The sequence below is a fragment of the Lissotriton helveticus genome, chromosome 6 (genome assembly GCF_964261635.1).
Source record: "Lissotriton helveticus chromosome 6, aLisHel1.1, whole genome shotgun sequence".
Taxonomy (NCBI): Eukaryota; Metazoa; Chordata; class Amphibia; order Caudata; family Salamandridae; genus Lissotriton; species Lissotriton helveticus.
Genome location: NC_136067.1, coordinates 169,752,516 through 169,774,866, shown reverse-complemented (window position 1 = coordinate 169,774,866; position 22,351 = coordinate 169,752,516). Strand labels below are relative to the sequence as shown.

The window sequence follows — 22,351 nt, the reverse complement described above, 5'->3', positions numbered from 1 at the left end:
ATGCACAGCTGGCGTAATTTAAAAATAAATACGAATGTGGTTTAAAGAAGACCCTGCAGAGGTAACGTCCTGGCTGATACACAGGGCACGGAGCGGCAGCCACTTACCTTTTCTATTTGTCACTCCAGGCTCTGTCTTTCTTTGCTACCAGGTATAACCAGGATAGAACGTCCCAAGCAGGTAAAGGAAATGACGTGACAGATTGGCAGTCATTGTACTTCCCCGTTGTCACTCATGTGACAAGCAATGAGTCCTAGCACTGTTAGGTGCTGATGATAAAAGGTGGAGCCACGAAATGTGACACAGAGATGGCGAAGATTAATCTTCATGATTAAATGAGCTGCTATGATTTAAGAAATGTCGGATAATGTATTTAATTATTTGAAAGTTCGTAATCTAAATGGCTTAACAGGTTTGTTTAAGGACTAATTGAATGCAACTGATATCAGCTCAAACCTACCTCAAACAGCTGAGTCATTAGTTGGTTCCAAAAAACAATATGCCTGATTTTCTACTGAAGGAGACCGGATATTTAAGGGCATTGATGCGAGGACCCCCGAACACAACTTATGTTCTTATTTTCCAGAATGGCCAGAACACCAGTAGACAGCCATTGTCCAAACAAAGGTGCAACCGGAGTGGTTCTTTAGAGAAAGAACACTTCTCTCTGGTCCTTGGCATGGTGGCCCACCAGCTAGGACCAACTCCCCGCCCCTCCATTGCTACCAGAAACCTGGGCATTGTGATCAACAGACACATCTCCATGACCAACCAGGTCAATCAGGTCCTTTCTGCCTGCTTCCACACCATCAAAATATTTTTTTAATCTTCAAAAGGCTCCAACTGGACACCCACTGATCTGTCACACAAGACCTCATCGCAAGCAGGCTCGACTATGGCAATGCCCTCTATGTTGGCATCACAGCCCAACTCAGTAAAAGACTCCAAGTCATTAAAAATGCAGGCTCCAGACTCCCCCTCAACTTTCCCCACCACATATAAACATCCAAACACAAAAAGAATTTGCACTGGCTGTCAATCCACAAGCGTTCTATTTTCAAACTCCTCCCACACACCTACAAAGCCCTCACACCCACGGTTCATCCACCTCAACAACCGCATACGGTTTCACACCCTGGTCAGGCACCTCCTCTCAGCTAGTCTACTGCGTACAGTGTGTCAACGCTGGGGGCCGCGCCTTCTACTACACCGGACACAAAGCCCGGAACGAACATCCCTGCCACATCAGACCCACCAGCTCGGACCTCGAATTTTGGACGAAACCGAAAACCTGGCTCTTCCAATAAGCCTACATCAGACGAGGCAGACGCTTCTCCTTTCACTCACGCCCTCCTAGGTGATATGCACACCCTACAAATATAAATAACATATCACAACATCATGGAACACAACGTTTCAATTGGTTTAAAGAGTAAGCCAAGCCACTGTCCAATTTGGTCTTATGAACCACACACCGCACCCTAAACTGTGTGCCCTGGTGTAGTGGTGGCTGGTGAAAGTATCCCAATCATAGGTGACTAATTGGTTAAAAAATAACAGACTTGGGTGTTGGGGGTCATGGCTCAACATAATTACCATTTAGGGGCTGTTACATATACCATGTTAAGAGAGTTTTGTGGTCTTACCTCATTTTGTGACAGACACTAGAGGGCTTTTTATTTAGGGTCTTAGCCAGGGTCACTGCAATTATAAAACACTTCGGCAGCTGCATTATCAGCATAATGATGGATCTGCAGCACATCCACCACGTGCTACATAATTTGTAGACATCAAAATAGAATTGTTCCTTGCTCAAATTGAACCAAAAGTTGCACAAAAAAAACACCACACGCTGTGCTGCACAGTGGAAGACAGTTAGTTACTGATTGCTGGATTAAAATGTTAAACTGGTTTCAATGAGTTGCAGCGTTTGCCCAGATAGCCACAGAATGTGCTGCATAATAGCACATCAGTTCCCTTTTTCTCGCTAAATAATTTGGTCAACCCTGCCTCCTAATTTGGTTTTTCAGTGCCACATTATTCCAGTGTCCCTGATTTTAACTGAAATATCAACAAAGATTACATGTATGGAATGTATGATATAGTACTGTGTTGCCACAGTTTATGTTGTTTTTGGTTCCTGGGGTTACACATGCACATGTACATGCACATACTGATCATGGATCTAAATCAGGAGTGTTCCACGCAGTGGTCGATTTTTAAAAAACATAAGTGCCGGGCTCTCATCAGGAGACAGCTTGCACCAGCTCATATCTCCTGTTAGCGCAGCCTAAAACAGAACCAACTACTAACCATGAAAGTGGGGAGCCGTCGACTTCGGAGCCGGGGAACCAAGCTCGAGTCTCAGCGTCGGCTCAACATCCTGTGATTCTTGGCAAATCACTTAATCTCCCCATAAATGAATGTGTCCTTAACTGGTGTTCATGAAAAGTGCCGGTGTTGATATTAAGTGCTGGTGGTGAGCACCGGAAGCCACAGGCTCAAATTAGGCACTGGTTCCACGTAGCTATAGGGTGACGTTTATGCCAGATTTTCAGTATATAGACCAACTATTATGGGGCAAGCATGTAAACCTGGCAACCTGGGCAGATCAATGTTACAAAGAACAACGGTTTCCACTGAGTACAAGCCGTAACCTCCTTGACAAAAATATTGTCACAAAAAAAAGAATTAATATCAATCCACTAGTTCAGTAGTCGACATTTTGACCCTGCAGAAATTAATTTATACAGGGCCATCAACAGGACAGAAACATAGTAACAACCAGTATTAAAAGGTGAATCATGGTTAAATATGTTTGCAATGTAGGTCCCCCCTATGTCTGGACATTATATTGTAGAGTCCACTGGAGAACAGGGCCCGCTTTAGGGTAGTGCCATCGGTGTGGCGGCATTGGGCGCTGACCTGGAAATGGGGGGGCGCTGAGCTCAGGCGGGACACTCACTTTGTTTAGCAATGACTTAAGATTTAAAAGCACATGCTGCAGAGTTCCTTGTGATCCCGCTTTGAGGCAGCAACACAAAATATCACATTAGCTCTTGTGATCAATGTTCCTGCTAGAGAGAGAGATCGGAGTTTTGTCTAGTGGCAGTTTTGACTCGCCATAAAGTAGCACAAAGGGTTAATATGCCTGCTGCAAAGAACAGATCTGTATTTCATGTGGATAGCTGTGTGTATTAGTGAAGCCAGCCTTTACCAGCGCTTTAAAACAAATGAAGTGTATGTGAGAGAGGGGCTATGGAGATTTGAGGGGCACTTTTGCCGGTTAGTATTGAGTGAATCAGAGGAGGAGGTGATGGGGGAGGGTGCCCAAAAAATATTGTCGCCAGTGCTAAAGCCGGCCCTTCTGGAGAAAATTAGACTGGTGTTGAGCATTGTCGAGAGATCAGTGTGGGACCAATGCTCATTTAGGGCCGCCCGGCACACGCTGACTGTGGTTAAAGCTGTCAGATGTTCGGTGTAGCCACCAACATTGTAAACATGTATCTCACTGGATATCCTGAAATGGGTGGGTATACGTTGGATACCCCGACCTATGCCTTCCTCTAGGATTTCTCGCAACCTTTGTCATTCGCACACTCAAATTGCCAACATGTTCTGCAAACCAGGACACCAGGTTTTCCAGCTCTATTGCTAAATACAACTAAAATGCCCTCTCTAACATGGGTGTACAGTATATGTCCAAGAGGGCTGGATCCATACCAGATTATCAGAATAGTCACTGACCAAGTATATGAATTCATTTAAATTCATTGCGTGTAAAATGTAATACATTTGAATATTCTAAAAGTGTGGTGACGATCTTTATCTGCAGGACCTAAGTGTACTGTTCAAGAAGCACTGGCTGCAGCATTTAATGACAATACAGAATTGCCTCTATACAAAATATGAATTGCTTGAATAGACTGACGTATCTAAATAATTTACGGACCCTTTCCAATGCCTTAAATGACATGTGTAGAAGACTGGTTTCAATCTATAGGCGGTATCCAGAGCTAATCCACAATGCAGATATTTGTCAGTCAGTGCACTATAAATAGGTAAGTTGTTTGTACTCGGCCTCAGGGTACACTTTTAATCAAATACTATTAGTCTGAGTCACAAAGATTTTGATGTGCCTTACTCTTGTAGTGCTCCAAAAGTACTCCTGACTTCCAGGAGTAAGCTAGGTGTACTTGGAAAGACTATGTCTGTAAACGAACAACGGCTATTAGCAAAAAAAGCACATGCTCGGAAGGGTGCATTGGTTTCTGCAGGAGAAATTAAAATTAAGAATATGTTTTCATAGTGAACCTTGAGAAATGGTTCCCACCCATTCCTTCTCCTGTGGTCAATACACACAGGGAAGCAGGAACCACTCAACAGTGCTTGAATGAAGAATTAGCACAAATGCAAACACATTTTCTGCCAAAGTAACTGTGAAAACTACAGCGCGGTGGAGGAAATATGAATCATGAGGATGAAAAGGTGATAAAGTGTAGACCTGGGAGTTGTGAAGCTGGCTCATAAAAATGTCAGAATGCACTGGGATGTGTCTAAACAAAGACAAGGTGTTCACTTCCTCTAGAATTCCCAGAAACCAAGTGGTGGCCAGTCATAAAATATAAGGTGCAGCAGGAGAGGCAAAACCGCACCAACAGGTTTATGTGCAGCAGCGTGCGGGTGAGGAGGACACAAGACATCACTACACTCAGGGCCGGACTGGGAACCGAAACCGGCACGGCAAACTGCTCAGCCGGACCCCCCTGAGGCCGAGCAGTTTGCGAGGCCCGGTTTCGGCCGATTTTGTTGCAGGGGGGCGATATTGCTGACCCTGGTAACAAAAACGGCCCCCCAGGGGCCCAAAGCCGGCCCCCACCCTAGCAGCCCACCAGGGAAACGCCTAGTGCCCGCTGCGGCCAGTCTGGCCCTGACTACACTTTTCCTAAAGCATAACTCTCCGAAACAAAATATAACACACTGACCTGACACCCAACCAATGACCCTCCAACCATCCACACTAAGTTAAAGGGATACTGTGGGCCCCAACAAGAAACAATATACTGGGCCCAGATGTACGAAGCCATTTAGCATTTCTTAACGGGCTGTATCGCTATTTCGGCCCGTTAAGAAATCTAAAAGGCCTTTTCAGATGTCATGTTCGCGCTATATAAAACTTTATAAATAAATAAATACAAAGGGCCCAAAACGGTCGCAGTTTGAAATTTCTATCCGGCAGAAATCTCAAATTGTGACTGCGATTTAGGAATCGCTAATAGGGGTTAGTTATTTGCATTTCCTAAAGCACACGTACGTAGCATTTCCTAAATGAAAATCGGGCAGTTAGGCAATGCTATTACCATCGACTTCAAGTCGATGGTAACCATGTTCAAAATCAAAAATGCATTTCAAAATGCATTTTTTAATTTGAACATAAAGCTCACATATGTCCATAGGGCATATGTGCACTTACATGTGGACTCGGAAATTCAAGGGGCCTCCAGGGGAGGTCTACAGAGGCACCCTTGACTTTCCATTTCTTTAAATTGTGATTTCATATTAAGAAATCGTAATTTAGGAAATGCAAACCATTTCCTATTTTGCCCATAGGCCAGAATGCAATGACCTTTCCTATTTGCAATACCCTATTAGCGATTCCTACTTTGTAGGAATCGCTATAAAAAAATCCTAAATTTAGTACATATCCTTTTGCATTTCTTAAATAGCGATTCCTACTGCTATTGAAGAAATGCAAACAGAAGCTTTGTACATCTGGGCCCAAGTTCCCTCATATAAAAGATCTAGCCTGACATCACACATACCAATAGATTGGATCTCAGGTCCCCAAACTTGTAAAGTATTGTATCTCCACACCCAGTACACAAATAATAATTGCATCGCAAACCAAACCAATAGACAAAATATTAACCACGCCCACATTACTGATGATCTGCATCAAACAGAAAACAGCGCCTGGTCTGTGGTGGAATCGTCAAAATTTGACCGTGCTGCGAAACTGCCCTCCACACATTTCAGTTCCCATAAGGTATCACACAAACTTCAGAGCACTGCTGTCCTTTTCAGAGCACCGTGATCAATTCCTGTTACATCGGCAGACTGAAGTTATCGGAGAGTGGCCTTAGTTATACGGAGGCTACGAGCTTGACATGCAGGAACGATATCTCATTGGCCAGGAAGATGGCTTCTCGTAGGATCAAACTTGACCATTATGCTCTCATCAAGTTCACACTTACCACAGAGTCCACTGTGAAGAAGACGGAAGATAACAACACGCTGGTCTTCATTGTTGATGTCAAGGCTAACAAGCACCAGATCAAACAGGCTGTAAAGAAGCTGCATGATATTGATATTTCACGGTCAAATGTTAGGCTGAGACTTAAGAGGAAGGAACATTGGTGGAACAGAGCATTAGAGACCACAGATGGATCGAGGCCAGGACGTCGGGAATTCGATCTCTTCTTGTACCTGCGATAGATGGACAACATCATTTTCCTGCGTGAAGATGGGTGTGCTAAGGGTTATAGTAGCCTCACCAAGATAGTTGTCTTCCCACTTTGCGCTCCCAGCAAGATTCCTGTGGTCATTTACTGTCCTAGTCATATATGAGGAAGCCTTGATCTGAGAAGGATGTGTTGCAACACTTTCAATTTCATGGCATTCATCACCCACATTTAGTGCTTTTTGTCCCTGATTTTTTTCTGCAATTGTTTTGCCCTTCAGCCCACAAGATTATGGCAAACTTTTTCTCTACTTTGTCTGGGGGGTAGTTTTGGTATATTGCTTCCTAACTCTTAGAAAGTTGTTCATCTTCCATCACAAATTATCCATATTGCCAGGGAGGTTTTTGCAACTCCTTGTGGCCTGACCTCCTAATTGGAACCCTTTGTTCTAAGAAGACAGGTGCAACCTTTCACGTGTATGTTAAGTGCAGGGTAGCATCATGGCTGCTTGGAAGGGTCGCCCTTTCTTCGGGCAACCACGAAGGAAATAAGAGAAAGCCGTATTGCTTCCAGACCTTCCCCGTCTCAGGGGTGGAAGGAAAATAGCAGCATCAAAGGCAAGGCTGGGTCTTCATTAATGGCACTATAGGCAGCTGCCTTGTGCTGCCACCAAAGGAAGCCACAACAGAATGCCAGATTGCAGCTCATGTCTTCACAAAAGCTTTGATGCTCGCTAGCGTAGGGGAACGCCCAAATGTCAAACTTTTATTTTGCCTAGAGCTCTAAACATCTATGTACCTGAGCTGAGTCAAGGTGATTCTGCATGTGGGGTCCTCCTCCAAACATTGCAGTCAGATGACATATGTTGCCTTCCTCACTGAGCAACGTTGTCCCGTGAATCTGGCAATACCACAAAATAGTGCAAAATTACATTTGCCATCTCTAATCAGTGCATGAATGCAGATTACACCATTGTGCCCAATAAAGCTAAATCATGGCCATCCATCGTTTACCGATAAGCCATTGATAACGATGGTCTGCCATTGAGATACAGTGATGTTTTCAGCACATAGTATGTGAATCCGTAATTCAGACATGTGATCTGGACAGTCTAATGGTGAAGAAAATGGAGTGACAAGATAAAAACTGTGAAAAATAAGTTTAGCAAAAGTGTGATACCGTACACATGAAAACAGAAGTAAATGGCAAAATAGGGCCTATGTCCATTTGCGTATCCTCCTTTAGCCTTCCTGGACCTGCAAACAAAAATAGACTCTTTGGATAATTATCTGAATAGTCAGTATTTAAGAGGCTTCAGTAATGCCACACACAGAACCACCAGATGACTACAAATCATAGACTGACACTAATACTCGCCCAAGGTCACAGCCACCCTCAACTGAGGTTGATTTGCATATTACAAATGAGAGGTCCTGTGCATACTCAACTCACAGCTGCTTGCCTTCATATTACATTTTGCACATGTTGGTTCAACAGTGGCGTAGCAAGGGTGGGGGGGAGGGAGGGTCTATTAAAAAATGAAAATGAAACTTTTCATTTTTCTTTTTTAAATGCATCATGTTTTTCTTTAAGGAAAACGGGCTGCATCTTTAAAAAAAAAGATTGTTTTATTAAAAAGCAATCACAGACATGGTGGTCTGTTGACCCCAGCAGACCACCATCCCTGTTATTTTTGCGATTCCCAATGGGTCGCAAACTGAGACCTGCCGCATTCAGATTTATGAGGTAGGTCTATTTGCGACCCGCTGGGAATCGCAAAATGTGTAAAACACACATGTGTACACTGGTGTTTGCCATTACCAAATAGCTACTCCCAAAAATACTCTATTTGGTAATCGCAAATAATTACCTCCGTACAGCTGGCCGTAAGTTCTGAGAAAGGCGTAGAGCCGGGATTTGAAGCAGAGGGGAATGTGGGTCTGTTTGGGAACAGCTGTACTGACAGACATTAGCAGGTGTTATCTGACTTTTGTCTGTGACTGGGGCTCCACATTGTATGCACTTACCAGCTGTTAAATTCCTCAAACGACAAAAGGAACGCTTTAGTGTTAATGTGAAATATTTGGCTTGTGCTGATGTTGTAGATGCAAAAGCTGCAGCTGTTTAGTCTGTCCACACCTTTTGTCACTTGTCCCTGCACTTGGCTGCCAGTGTACTACCTGCGATTGTCATTTGCATAGCGCTTTGCTATCACTGCGATGTCTTACACGTCTAAACGTCATAGAATTTATGTTTTATTAAATGCATCATCCATACTTTAAATTGTTTTTATTCTGTTCATAGACCTACCGAAGGATGTCAAGAAACTCACCTCTCTGAAAAAAAGAAAAATTGCGTAACCTGGGAAATGAATCCTTTGTCTATGACTCAGGTGGAATACTAAATTGCATTTTACGTTTGAACTCTTCTCATTCGGATGTGCAATAAAATGTCGTTACCAAAAATCCACGTGAGCGAGGTACCTGAACTTGAGGGCACCGCCCTAGGTCTTCCACCCGATGACCATTTACGGAGCCTGAAGGCGCTGACCGAGAAACTAAGACTGGAGACCAGAAGGCCCTCATATCTGGAGTGGAAGGCCAGGCTGGAGGACCCAGCATGGAAGAAGCCGGCGCCTTCCGTAGAGCCAGAGCCCAAAGACAAGCGACAAGTTAGCGAGGAGGTGGTCTGCCTCAGGAAAGCGCCGGTGGTTCACCTCAACGGAAGCTCTCCCCGGGAGAAGAGGACCATTACTTCAGGAAAAATTAATGGATTTGAAAACATTGATGAGGCCTTGAATTGGCTCAGGAAGGAACTGGTAAGTGTACTGCTCTTAAGGGAAGCTTGCCTCTTTGAACAGCAAATCTCTGAGTGATCACCTCTGCAATATTTATAGAGTTAAAAGGGGTTTTAATAAGGTCAGCAAACATCAAAGGGCCTTGCATGAATCTTTCTCTTTCTCCATAGATGACTAGAAGAAAGAGAGAGCCAGGGAGAGCACGTGTGTGTGTGTGTGTTTGTTTTGATGGGGGTGCACAACAAGCAAAAAGAAGCAAAAATGTGTGCACTTCTTCGGGAGTAAATAAATAACCAACCGTAGCGCATGTTATATCCAATAAACAAGCACTGGACAATCACATCTACACTCATGATTACCTTGCTCTCACTGTCAATGTCTTCCCCGCAACACCAATACTCTTCGCTCCCCTCGCCGCACACTCATTACTCTCTGCATTTCGCTTCTTCGGTTTCGGGCATTAGCACCAACCTGGCAGCAGTGTTCAAACCCCAGAATCCTTCCTCCTACATCTCTCATAGACTTCCTTCTATGTCCATCAAGCTCTTGGCCTTTTGAACCACATCTTCCAATGAACTTATACTCACATGCAAAGCTGCCAAGTCATCTTTTGCACCATGTGACCCCTTCAGTCTCTAAATACTCAAAGCCCTGACCTTTTCCTCTCATGTCTTATCTTGACTAATATCTCTCTTTAAACATTCTAGTAAGAGGCACCTGTCTCTATTGTTATAAATCCACAGTAGTCTTACCGCTACTAAGAACACTGCTGACTCTTCTGCCCTCACCGACTGCCGCCTTCTCACTCTTTAAAAAAAATCATGAATGACTGGAGTTGAATCTGAACACTACCTTCCTCACCACTGCTTGATTCCTTTCCATCTAGCCTTCATGCTTTGCACGGTGTACAACTTCAAACCTTTGCCAACACAGTCACATCTTCTTGGTTCTCCCACCTCTCGGTCTTTCTGCTGCTTGTGATACTGTTGACTACCATCGTACTGTTCACACTATCTAATATTGGTACCCTAGGACTGATACTGCATTGGCCTTTGCCCTATCTATCTTTTTTTTGTAGTCCCTCTCATGCCTCTCACATCGACCCAGAGGGCCTTCAATCCAAGGCCCTTTCGGTTTAGCCCTCTACATAACACCTCTTGGCAAATAATCTCTTCCTTTAGGTTGCCTAATCAACTGTATGCTGATTACACCCAAATATTTCTCTTTTTCCCACGAGTCCACCCACCTATAAACCCTGATCCCTAAATACCTCGCATCCATCGACCCTCAATGACTAACTCCTCTGAGAAGCTCATCCAAACTGAGATTATATATTTTCCAGCCGCATGGGTGCCAGCCTCTCTCCTGTACCCTCTCTACGTAGATCCGTCTCTCACACCTCATCCTGAAGTGCAACAAGTCTACGAGCAAAGAGTCATCCATTGACAACACTGCTGCAGCAGCCAGATTTCAATTATTGAGCACCGCAAAAATCTACATAAGTATTTCTTCCCACACAACCACCGAAATCCCCACTTTCCTCTGGGAAGCGTGACTTCTAGTGGGCCTCCCCCTGCACGTTTTTACCCCATTGAGCAAGGTATACATACCTTTGCCACAAAATACACATTCTTTCCAAACACATTACTACTCCTGACTAGTGGGCCTCACACTGGCTGGCTGCAGCCAAGATTGCATCCCTACAAGTTACTGGTCCTTGTCTTCAGTGTCATACATTGCCCTCCCCCACTTACCTCTCCTTGATGCTGAGGATGTCCCTCCCAGTTTGTAACATACTTTCAGCAATCTTTAATCTCCTGGTCACCTCCATGTGCAGCTCCACATATCAATGCTCCTCACAAATTATCTCCCAGCTTAAAGGCATTTTTCCCTCAATTCGCCTCCTTCATGATCATTCTCTATGATCATATTATGCTTAGAGAATCTTCATATTAACCATACACCAACCTCAACCTAAATCCAAACCTCTTGTAAACATAAATATGAGATCATCAATCGACTCCACAACCTCCACAATACATACCCACCCCGACTGATAGTTGCTTATGTGCCACTTAACATCTTGTTGTATTCAAGACTTTTTGTTGAAACACTTTTGCTGAGACATTAAAAATGAATAAATAACTAGTATTGGCAAAGACAATAGGTTTGGATTGCACTGGAGTGCTGACTAAACAATAAAACACCTGCTGCAGAGAAACAAATGTAATTCGTTATGAATCAGAGAACTTTTGAGAAGTAAAATAGTCCCTCATGCATTTCAGTGCAAGCATCCCAGGAGCTGGAATGATACACCAAACTTCAAATAGCATAAGGTGAGGTGGCACTACTTCTTTAGGCGAAATCAAAAGACTTTGTATATATTTTAAAGTATTAGGAACAATAGATTGCCAGAAAGCTATGCATCAAGCTAGACTTAAAGGTAACAGAGATTTCACCTTCTTGCCCTCCGGTCTCTCTATTTGCAGGAAGTTGCGCCTCTGTCTGGCAGCCCAATCAACACTTGCTTCAGGTTCCTCACTCTCCTCATTGGCTGACTCAGCTTCCTCACTATCCCCAGTTTAGCTGCTGAACAATCTACCTTGGAGCAAGTCTGAGCATCATAAGTTGGAATGAGCATAATATGTTGCAAGGTATAATTAAATGATTAATAATCCTATCTCCCTCTGGAACTCTGCAGTTGTACAGTACAGTACAGGCTGGTTCCTCCCTTTCCTTCTTTCTGTGTATGCAGTCGACTGCAGTGATAGCAAAGTAATTCAGTAGAAGTACTCAGACTTACTTTTACAGTCAAGCTTTAACATTTTAATTTCCAAGTGTGTTAGGGGCTGCCCGGCGCCATGTCCAGTTTCTTTCTTTACCTTGTTATTTCACTTCTAGCTCACCAACTGGAAACACTTTTTTTAGTTCTCATCATATTTATGCTTTTAAATGATCACCTTCATTTCAATTAAGATTATTTGCCCTGTGGGTGTGAGTAAGTGCACAGTCTCTACATCCAGAGTGGCTGGGCAGCAATCTGTTTTTTTTTTACCCCACTTGCTCTCTCTTCAAGCTTTACACCTGAGGGAAGTAGTTCCCACCCACTCGCCTTCCTCTCCCCATGTGCAGGGCCTTCTTAAAGCGGCCATAGACCTGGGCATGCAGCAGGCACTCACAGCAGGGGCACTGGCGGCATGACATGGGCAAGCTTGTCTATGCCTGTCCGAGCCCAGCGCCAGCCATGATTCTCATTCCGCTGGTTCTTCTTTGGCAAGCACCCGTCAATCCTATTAGACGAAGTATTACTAGTTCTCAATCTAGTTTCTTTTCCTTAAATTACTATGCCACGCCGCTTCGTCATACCGGCTATCAACCCACAGCCTCGATTCCCAATGCTCTTTCACGGACCATAGCGCAGCCCCCACCCTCCCCCACATAAACGAACAAGCATTTTGGCCAATGTAAGCTCTCTTCATAAACACTGCCATCAAATCTGTCTTCTAGTCCAGGTTTTCAATTACGATATAATTTTTGCAACAGGGTCGTAGACGCGCGAGGCATCCCCACCATATCTTGCACTCGCTACCCATGTCTATGAATCTCTAGATGTCCGCACACTGAGAGGAATGGCCAGACTCAGCCATTATTTATAAATAATCCCTTGCGATCTCCAGCTTGGATCCTATCCTTTTTGATTATGCCAAACTTATTGGCCTCAGAATCACAATGTCCTCCACCTACTCGCTTACCTACATCCTCATCTACCAACCTCCAAGACCAATTAAAAACTTAAGCAACTCTTTCTCCAAATGTATTTCTCTTTTATTTGTAAACTCCTCTAGGAATATTCTCCTGGGAGATTTCAGTCTCTGGGTGGATGCCCACAAGTGCTCTGGCTCGCCACTGTTTCTGGAATGCATGCGTACCTCTTGGACCATTCCAGCTTGTACTAGGTCACACTCACAGGGGAGGCCATACCTTGGATCTCCTTCTGGCTCATCCAGATCAAGTAAGGTTACCTCCCTCCTGCCCTCTCTCATAGTCTGACCACCACACAGTTTGGTTTGCCTGGTCCCTCCATGACCATGTTTCATCAGCCGATCGCAAATCCCGCCACCTGTTTCTAGACATGCATGGCACAAACGAACCTCCCCATTTTGACTGAGTCTGTGCCTCTCAGGGTGGAAAGGATTCACTCTTAGATCATCTATAGCCTTTATGCACTTCCGCCTTTAAATACATCCCCAAGCAAGTACCGCCTACCTTCTGCCCCTTGGATTTATCAAAAGTCAATAGCTGAATTTTTTTTATGTAAATGAGCAGAAATTAGTTGTCGCTCTTCTAACTCCGCTCTAACATGTTCCCCATTAACAACTGGTTTTAGGCTCCTATAAAATTCCGTACGAATGGCCGGAGTGTCGCATTATGCAGAGAAGATTGCTAACTCCTCCAGTTCCTCTAAAGTGGTCCTCAAAATTGTTAATTCCCTTACTCATCCTGTTTCCTGTAACATATTAATTCATCCTGCGATCCTAATTCATATCAAACACTCTGGCCTCATCTTGTCAGTCCAACGTTTCCTACATGTCTTCAGTTCTCCGCGTTATCCGTCACTAAGACCACTCAACATATTATGACCTTTAAATCGGGCTCCCCTCTTGAACCCTGCCCCACTCAAATCTTCATGAAGCACTCCATGTCTTCGGGCCAATTTGAATGATTTACGTAATCTCTCTATATTTCTCAAAGCATCTTCCCTCATTGCTAGAATGAAGCACTCATAGCTGCTTTAAACCTAGCTGAGCCCGCTGTACCCAGCCGCTATCGCCCCATTTCATTACTTCAAAGAAATTCATTCTCATCTCTCTCTCTTTTTTTGGAGGAAATGTATTGAATCCCCGATCGTTTTCAATCGTACTTTCAGCTGCTACATAGCACCGAATCAGCCCTGGTCTATTTTTACAAAAAGCACACACTGGCCTGGCCGGCGCTCAGCACACCTTGGGCTAAAGCCGCCGACTGGGATAGTGCGCCCTATTACAGTAAAGACGCTTTCTCCAGGGCAGCGACAAACTCGCTCTTGCTTCAGAGGCAGTGCATTAGTGAAAAGCAGACAGGCTGTTTGAAGCTGCCACTTCACCTTTCTCTGTGCTGGCGTCATAGGGGGGAGAGATCCCCCTGCAGGCATGTGCAGTGAGTGATTGGACGAGCTTAGGGGGTGTTTCCAGGTGACCCCTTTTCTTCCTTCAAATGAGCATCTTCTGGGGGTGCACTGACTGTGCACCACCTCCGTGTGGGAGAGTCCGCATCCTTGCCTCTGCGTTTGTGTCTGTAATATGGAGTGGGCGCAGAGGCAGTGTTTTCCCATTTTCATGGGACCATGACCCCAAACAAATACGGGAATGCCCCCCTGATATCACGCCAGTCCTACATGTGCGCCGGTGATATTTGTAGTACAGAGGGGCCCTAAGCGTCTACAACCCCTTCGGAAATACCAAAGTTCACCAGAGGCCAAGAAGGAGGAGCATAAGTCTGTCGCTCCCTCGGGCACTTTTGATAGTATGGTCCCGGGTATTGATTCTAGATGATTTTCGCTTTCTGATTGTTGTGGCTCAGCTGCCCTTGGAGTCTCTCCACACTTTACTCAAAGGTTGTCATCAAATGAGAATCCAAACGCCACTCTTGTCTGGATCAGAGATTACCTTAAGGATCATTCACAAGTCATTCATCTTCCGCCTCTGCAGGTCTGCTTTCTCCAGAGTCACTCTGGGCTTCAGAAGGGTCCCTCAATCAGTTCCTCCTTTGCAGTCTTTATATCTCCCCTCTTGCACTCCATACCCACTCTTTTGCGGTTTCCTTTATGTAATATGCAGATCACACACAGATTCTTCTTCAACTGAATGCGACTTCCCCTACCAGCCTCATGAACTTTCAGAAATGCCTCATCACAGATGAATCCAAACTCATTAAAAAATCAAGAGAAATCGGAAACATTTTTATCATTCACAGACAGCTCTCCTATTCTACAACTTATGGCTTAAGGCTAGCTAAGCTTTGGCCACCCAACCCTAGCTCAGGAAGTCCACAATCTTGGATTTTGGTTTGACCAAGCCTTGACTCTCTCTCTCTCGCTCATCAACAAGATTTCTTCCTTCTGCTTCTGTCTTCTGTGCCTCTTACTTAAGGTACTTCCATTTCCAATCAGTTAAACTCGCAAGACTAGATTACTGTAGCTCTCTCAATCTGGGTCTTCCCATCTGTCCTCTCAATCATTTTCCACACAATGAATATGCAGCAGTCCATCTTATTTCTTTCTTCCCAAAGCACATCTCTCCATGCACATCTACCTTACACAAATTTTCTCTCAAGAAACAGGCTGCCCTCAAATCATTAGATTTGGTTTATTTTGAAGTTCATAGTCAAGGACCCTTTTATCTTAAAATTCAACTTTTTGCATGATCTTACATCCTGTTCTCTACATTCGGCTTCTCTTAGACTCCTGTGTTTGTCTGTACTTGTCTTACCCCACTAATGCTTACAGCGGGAGAACACACACGTCAAGAGGTGATTAAATACAGGTGATCTCATATCAATGACTTAACATATAAACTGACAATAAATCAGATTTCTGTACCCTACCTACTTAACTACACGATGGTGCACTGTTTACATTGCGTGGACCAACTCATTGAATAAAACTGTGCTAAACAACATGACCGAAGAAGTTTGTTGAGTACGAAACATGTTGACTGCTTTTTAAAAAGAGATGCACAATATAAATAAATAAAGAAGCTTGTGAAAACTCCAAGGACTACAGTGTGTATGTTTACAACGATCCATTAGGTATCCCACCTTGGAATCCTTTGCTTATAGCGACAGGATATCCTGCAGGGTGACAGTTCGTGCTCCACAAATCTCATTATCAGTGAAGCTTACCTATTCGCTGGTAACTTGATAGAAGTCACCAGCTTCTTTCACACGTCCTTCTGGACAGCTGCCTCATGTGATTGTCTATCAGGATTTCACCAGGTTAGGCCTAAAGTAACACCTAGAGGTAAAAGGTTCTGAAAGGTCATGCCATGACCTGGAGCTACCCAGCCTCCTTTTTTAGGTCGAGCTGGAGTTGCATCCGATAGGATGCTCCAGTTCGACAACTTTAGTCAGCCGTCTCGGGGGAATTAGGGACAGGAGGGTGTTACGCGCCTCTGTTGCCGATTTGGCTGGGTGAACGCGCACGCTTTCGTGTTGGTGAACAGGCATGCACGCGCACACACGCGCAGGCACGCACACACACACAGACACACACATACAGGCAAACTCACCCGCGCCCCCCCCCCCCCCCCCCTTTACCAGGCTCGCACCACTGTGGCCAGCGTGTCCAGGTCTTCCAGCCGGTACTGCGGCAGCTCCTCTGGAAGCGGCGGAGGCGGCTCCTGCAGAGAGGTAGGTGGGCACCAGGCTGCCTCCTCTCCTTGCTGTTTGCCAGTGCTGCTCGCCGGGCCGCCCGGCGCGCTAGCCGCCCCAGCCTCCATCGGCGGGGATCCCCTCTCACAGCCGCTGTCCTGGCCACGGAGTCCCCCGTCAGACGCCGCCCTGCAGGCCGGAACACAGCACTAGGAGCCCGGGGCTTCCGCGCCACATTACCTCGGCTCACAAGGAAGGCATGTGGATCTCGCTGGGGGACAGAAGCTCCAAACGGAGACAGCGCACCTACAGCCGGCAGCGGCGCCCAGCTACACACACAGCGGCGCGGAACACACAGCCCCGCCCACTCAACAACTAGTAGCCAATACCAAACGCCCTAGGTCTCAGTACAGGCTCTATTGTCTGCGGCACGTTCCCACTCCTCCCAGCCCGGATACCACACTTGCGTTTTTTTTTTTATTTTCATTCGCGGCCGCCAATGCTTGTTTATTTAAAGTCTGCGAAGGCCTTGATTTACTCTGTTAACTGTGTAATGAGTTTAGGGGAATGGACAAATATGGGTGGACAGTGGGCAGCGCTTCTATTTACCTACTCCTCTACAATAAGCCTTGCAGAGTCGCACATGCACGCTGGCTCTAATGTAAATGTAAATGTACATGTATTTATATAGCGCAAATCACCGACACGGTATCTAAGCGCTTGCTTAGGGAACCCGTCCTGGTATTCCCCTGTGAGATACCCGGCAGGGTATCCACATGGTCAAAGCCAGGCATCCCCGCGGCGAGGGGCCGTAGTGGAGATTAAGCAAGCTATTGCCCAGAGTCGCAGAGTATGACCCCGTGAGTCGAGTAGGCACCGGAGCTAGAATTATCGAGTCCGTGGAATTTTTCGGAGCCCGAGACCCGCCGAGGTGGGGAATCGAACCCTGGTCCACGGACGATCTCAGCTTCCGGGTCTGCCGCCTCTAACCACTGAGCCACACTTCTCCACACCACTGAGCCACACTTCTCCACTTCTGTAGGCTGGACCTAAAAACATTTCCAATGCAACAGGTCTCGCATTTGCGAGAGTTTAAGCTATTGGCATTGTTAAATGTCAATGCTTGTTATTTATCTGTTTTAAAAACACCTAAATAAAAGGCATTTTCATTTACAATACCATTAGCTCAAACTCTCGTAAATGTGAGACCTATTGCATTGCAAATGCTTGTTCCAAGTGCAGTTATTGTTACTAAATGTTCCCACGCAGCAGAGAGATACCGCAATAGCTGCAGTGTGTGCAATGCATTTACAACACATGCTTGGAATGGCAACTGGTCCATGAATACTGTTAGACACAAGAGCAGAACATAAGCAGCCTTTAAAAGGCACTAGCTACTTACTGTCACTTGGCAGGGATTGGTCACTTTTGCAGTCAAGTTTGTCCCCGTGCTCACGTCAATCACATTAATACCGCCAAGAGGGACAGTTCTTGCTAACTTGCCTTAGCTACAATGGTACTTTGTGTGTGCAAGGTCTAGAATTGAGCTGGCGGTAGTTGACTGCTCTGGCAAACAGGACTGCTCAGTCGTGCATCTGCCCCCTCTCCTACAGTCCCCTTCCCTCCACTGACCACAAGCATTACTGATTCCAAAAACGTTCTCAGCTACTTATGTAAAGAAAGAGGCATTCCTCAGCCTTCTTCTCCACCCCACAAACATTTCCACGTCTGGTTTTGGTAGAAAATTAAATTTCAGGAGAAAAAGCACACAAGCATTTTATCGTGGTTGAGCAGTCATGTAGTGACGAAGAGGACAAAGGTATAACTGCATCTTGCCCTCAATTTACTGCAGCCATCAGACTTATATTATCCTATAAGCATCATGTTTTCTGATGTCTTGCAATAAGAACCAGACGACGTAGCAGGCACGATCGAGTTAAAAAGGTTTGCTGTCTTCATGTGTTATCAAATCCTTGCAAGGCAAAATCAGCTTTCCATCCTTCCAAGGTTGACAAACTGAGTACCATTAAAATGGGTAAAAGTAAAGTAACTAGTTATTTACGGTGCTTACAAACTTCACTAGTTAATATCTAGCACCATAAAAAGCAAACCATTCGTTTTTAGGGCTCGCAAGCGAAAAGCCCTTTTATTAGGGTTTCAAAAATGGACCTTGAAATCCCACACAACTCGTGCATGTGCATTTCAAGGTCCATTTTGATTGGGCTTTGCATGCGTGCTGTTTTATAACAGAACACGCAATAGGCCATAGGCGGTCCCGTAGTTCCGCCTATGGCCTATTGGTGTCTGTTATGCGCACCAAAGCCCATATGTCTTCAATTATGGTGGCCAGACTCGGCCGCCATAATTGAAGACATATGCTCGCAGTGGCGCGCGTGCGGCACCACTCAAAAGCTTCTTTTTTTTTTTAATCCATTTCACGGCGAAGCGCTGGCGTCTTCTTTAATTCTGACAGCAGCTCGGCCTGTGAGTTGTGCCTTTATCTAAGCGTATGAAGTTAGAGCTTTATGGCAGAAAGAAGACACATTAAAGTCAGGCTCTTTTTGGGCTTGTTTTATTTATTTGCAAGCAGGGCGATTTTTTTCTGTTTTAACTTATGTGGGAACACTGTGCATGGTGTTTATGTCTCACAGAAAAGTGCCAGGCTGACTGGGTTGTGCTGTGATCATGAAGAATTCCTAGTTTTTTCTTCGCTGGCCTCCCAGACTGTATTAGCCCGCTCGCAGATGTCGGAATGCACCTGAGCTCCACACTTTTAATCACCGCCGTAGGCTGGGTTGACTTCAGTATGCTCAGGCTGCACTGCCACAGTGGAATACAAGGCAGTGAGCGGAAGTGATTATTTTTTTAGGCAGCAAAAACAATACCTGCTAAGACGTCTCCACACACGTCACCACACCAGTCTTGCAGTGTGAGTGGCAGGCTCGCCGCTCAGTGTATGAAGTGAGTGAGGCTATCAGCGGGAGAGTGGGGGTTTGTCACCATTCATCGCCAGTGTAGCAGGCAAGGACTTGTGAAACTACAGCAGACGAAAGACATCTTTTTTTAAGTACTGCCCTTCCCTTTATTGTGAAAAACAAGCTCTCTATAAATTTCTGACAGCAGTCGGAGTATCGTGTGTCTAATTGCTTGTGTGTTTTTTTTTTTTAAGGAATGTGTGTGTGTATGTGTGCGCACAATTGCCTGTGTGTTTGTGAAGGAGTGTCTGTGGGCACAACTGGCAGTGTTTTTTGAAGGTGTGTGTATGTGTGGGCACAACTGGCAGTAATTTTTGAAGGTGTGTGTGTGTGGGCACAACTAGCAGTGTTTTTTGAAGGAGTGTGTATGCGTGTGTGTGTCTGTGTGTGTGGGCACAACTGGCAGTGTTTTTTTTAAGTTAGTTATGAACCGTGCATGCAGTACATGTGACACATGCTAAGTTCAGAACCATATATTTATATTTAACATTGATTGATCATTTATTTTTTTGCACAGTACCAAATATCACAGTTCTGTCCTTTCTTAGTACGGAAAATAACAGATGTTACGATTACTTAACCTATAGCAATCAATGCAGCCACCTTGGAAGGGTGAAAGGCTGACTGCCTTGAAGCGATTCAAATGCTCGTTCGCTGTTTCGCAGCATTTATCAGCCTCACTGTGTTATGTTTATAAAACGTACGGGTAATGTGCGTATTTCCTTATGTCATGCCAAATCTTACCCTCGAAAAATCCTTGTTGTAAGCCTGCATGCTACTCTGGCAAGTAGCTGCCTGGACCGGCGAGTCTGCATCAGACCGCTCGGACACAGCTTTCTGTACATGTGGTTTTATCCCTGCAGTTTTTATATTGCACAACAAAGCTCCAAGGGCACTGTGGGGCTTTATAGGACCACCAGATTACATTACATAAGGGTAGTCATGTTTTTAGGCATGTAGAGATTAGGCGATTTGCCCAGAATCACAGGTTGTAGAGCAGACGCCGGGACTCGAACCCGTGTCCTAGTTCTAAAGTCGGCAGCTCTAGTGGTTGGGCCACATCCCTTCAACTGCTCTCGGCGTTAGGCCCATGCTATACAATACCCTAATAAAATCAAAGGAATAGTACCGGCTGCCATAAAAGAGCCAGTCTCTCCTTGGTAAATGCAGTACCGTGGGCTTTGTAGGAGCTGCTTAGAACTGCTAGGACCGATGAAACAAACCGCACCGTGAAGGACGGCGGCAGACCCTGCGTGATCCCCTCACTGCTGGCGTGAAGTCACTCTTTTCACAAGGATAGGAACTGTTTGAGGTAGGAAGCGTCGGTGTCTTGCTTCTTCGTAGCGCTTTGAGTTGTTGACTGTACTCCTTTGATGGATGTCAGGAAGAAGAGAACCGTGACATGCAAACTGCTCTAACTTCTCTCGAAGGTGTATTAGCCCACTGAGGTGCCTCGCCGGTTCAGGAAGGTGCATTAACCCACTGAGGTGCCTTGCCGGTTCAGGAAGGTGCATTAACCCACTGAGGTGCCTCGCCGGTTCAGGAAGTTGCTTTAACCCACTGAGGTTCCTCGCCGGTTCAGGAAGGTGCATTAACCCACTGAGGTGCCTCGCCGGTTCAGGAAGTGAACAAGTTCGGTGTGTTCCAGTGGTGAACTGTGAGGTCCGTGTTTAAGCGTGGGAGGCTCGGTGGCCCCTTGGCACCCCCACCCCCCTGCCTGTACTGACCTGCTCATGGTTGGAGTCTCTGGCATGTGTCCTCGTAAGAGCCCCGCCCCTTCTACTCCCCCTCACTTGTGCACAATTTCTGTGCAGTGCTGTGGCTTTGTAGCCAGATGTGCACTATACAAATCTCTCACACACACACACAGCAAGATTCACAGTTAGAGAATATATTGGACAGTACAGTGTCTGCTTTTAAAGTTCGGGCAGGCCCTAGATTTCCAGGAAACCCACCTGCGGAAAGAAATAACGCAAGTTGCAGTTCAAAAACAAGCACTGGCACAGCCAACGGTAGGGCGCTGTCTACCTTTTGGTTTTGTCAATGCTAGCTTTCTTTTTCTGTTTTTCGTAAAAAAAATAATTGTCTGTGGAGCTACACAGCACTCACCAGTATATAAGAATCATCTAAAGGCAAAATAATGTTTTGGGTCACACATTGCATTAGCAGCTCTGAAAGGAACTACTTTGCGTGCAGATGTGCTTCTTGTGACAGAGAAAAATTCCATCACTCACTTGGGCTGACCTGTTGCCTCTCACTGCATGCTGTAGTGGTTGGAAGAAAAATGTGAATGACATGACAACAGACCATTGGAGGAAGAAGGGTGACTGAAAGACCCTATAAGCAGGGCCACGTGAAGGTCATTTGAGGATATAATGTGAGGGTCACTTTAGGAGCTAACATGAGGGTTATTTTATTAAATGCTTTAGATTTCACAGGAGGGTCTCCATCAGCCGGCCGATTAATCAATGTACTGGTACACTGCTTCTTCCCAGTGGCGATAGATGCAAAGTGGAAGTGTGCCTGGGATTTATTGAGGCTTAACAGCAGTGCTAGGTATAACTCGGACCGACCGTCAAGGGGGAGCAGGGAGTCTGGAAACACATGAAACCACACACACAAACACAACACACACAACAACACACACACACAACCACACACACAACAACAACCACACACATAACCACACACACAACCACACATACAACCAC

At 45.3% G+C, this 22,351-nt stretch overlaps 1 protein-coding gene across 3 annotated transcripts in view; it reads left to right on the top strand.

The window, feature by feature from the left end:
* FAM167A (family with sequence similarity 167 member A) overlaps positions 1-22,351 on the top strand; it is a 332,782-nt gene that overhangs the window by 267,697 nt on the left and 42,734 nt on the right. For all 3 annotated transcript variants that reach the window (XM_078647572.1, XM_078647571.1, XM_078647573.1), the window contains one exon: positions 8,766-9,279. In XM_078647572.1, coding sequence (XP_078503698.1) covers positions 8,899-9,279 — 381 coding nt within the window. In that variant the 5' untranslated portion in view covers positions 8,766-8,898. The remainder of the gene's footprint in view (positions 1-8,765; positions 9,280-22,351) is intronic.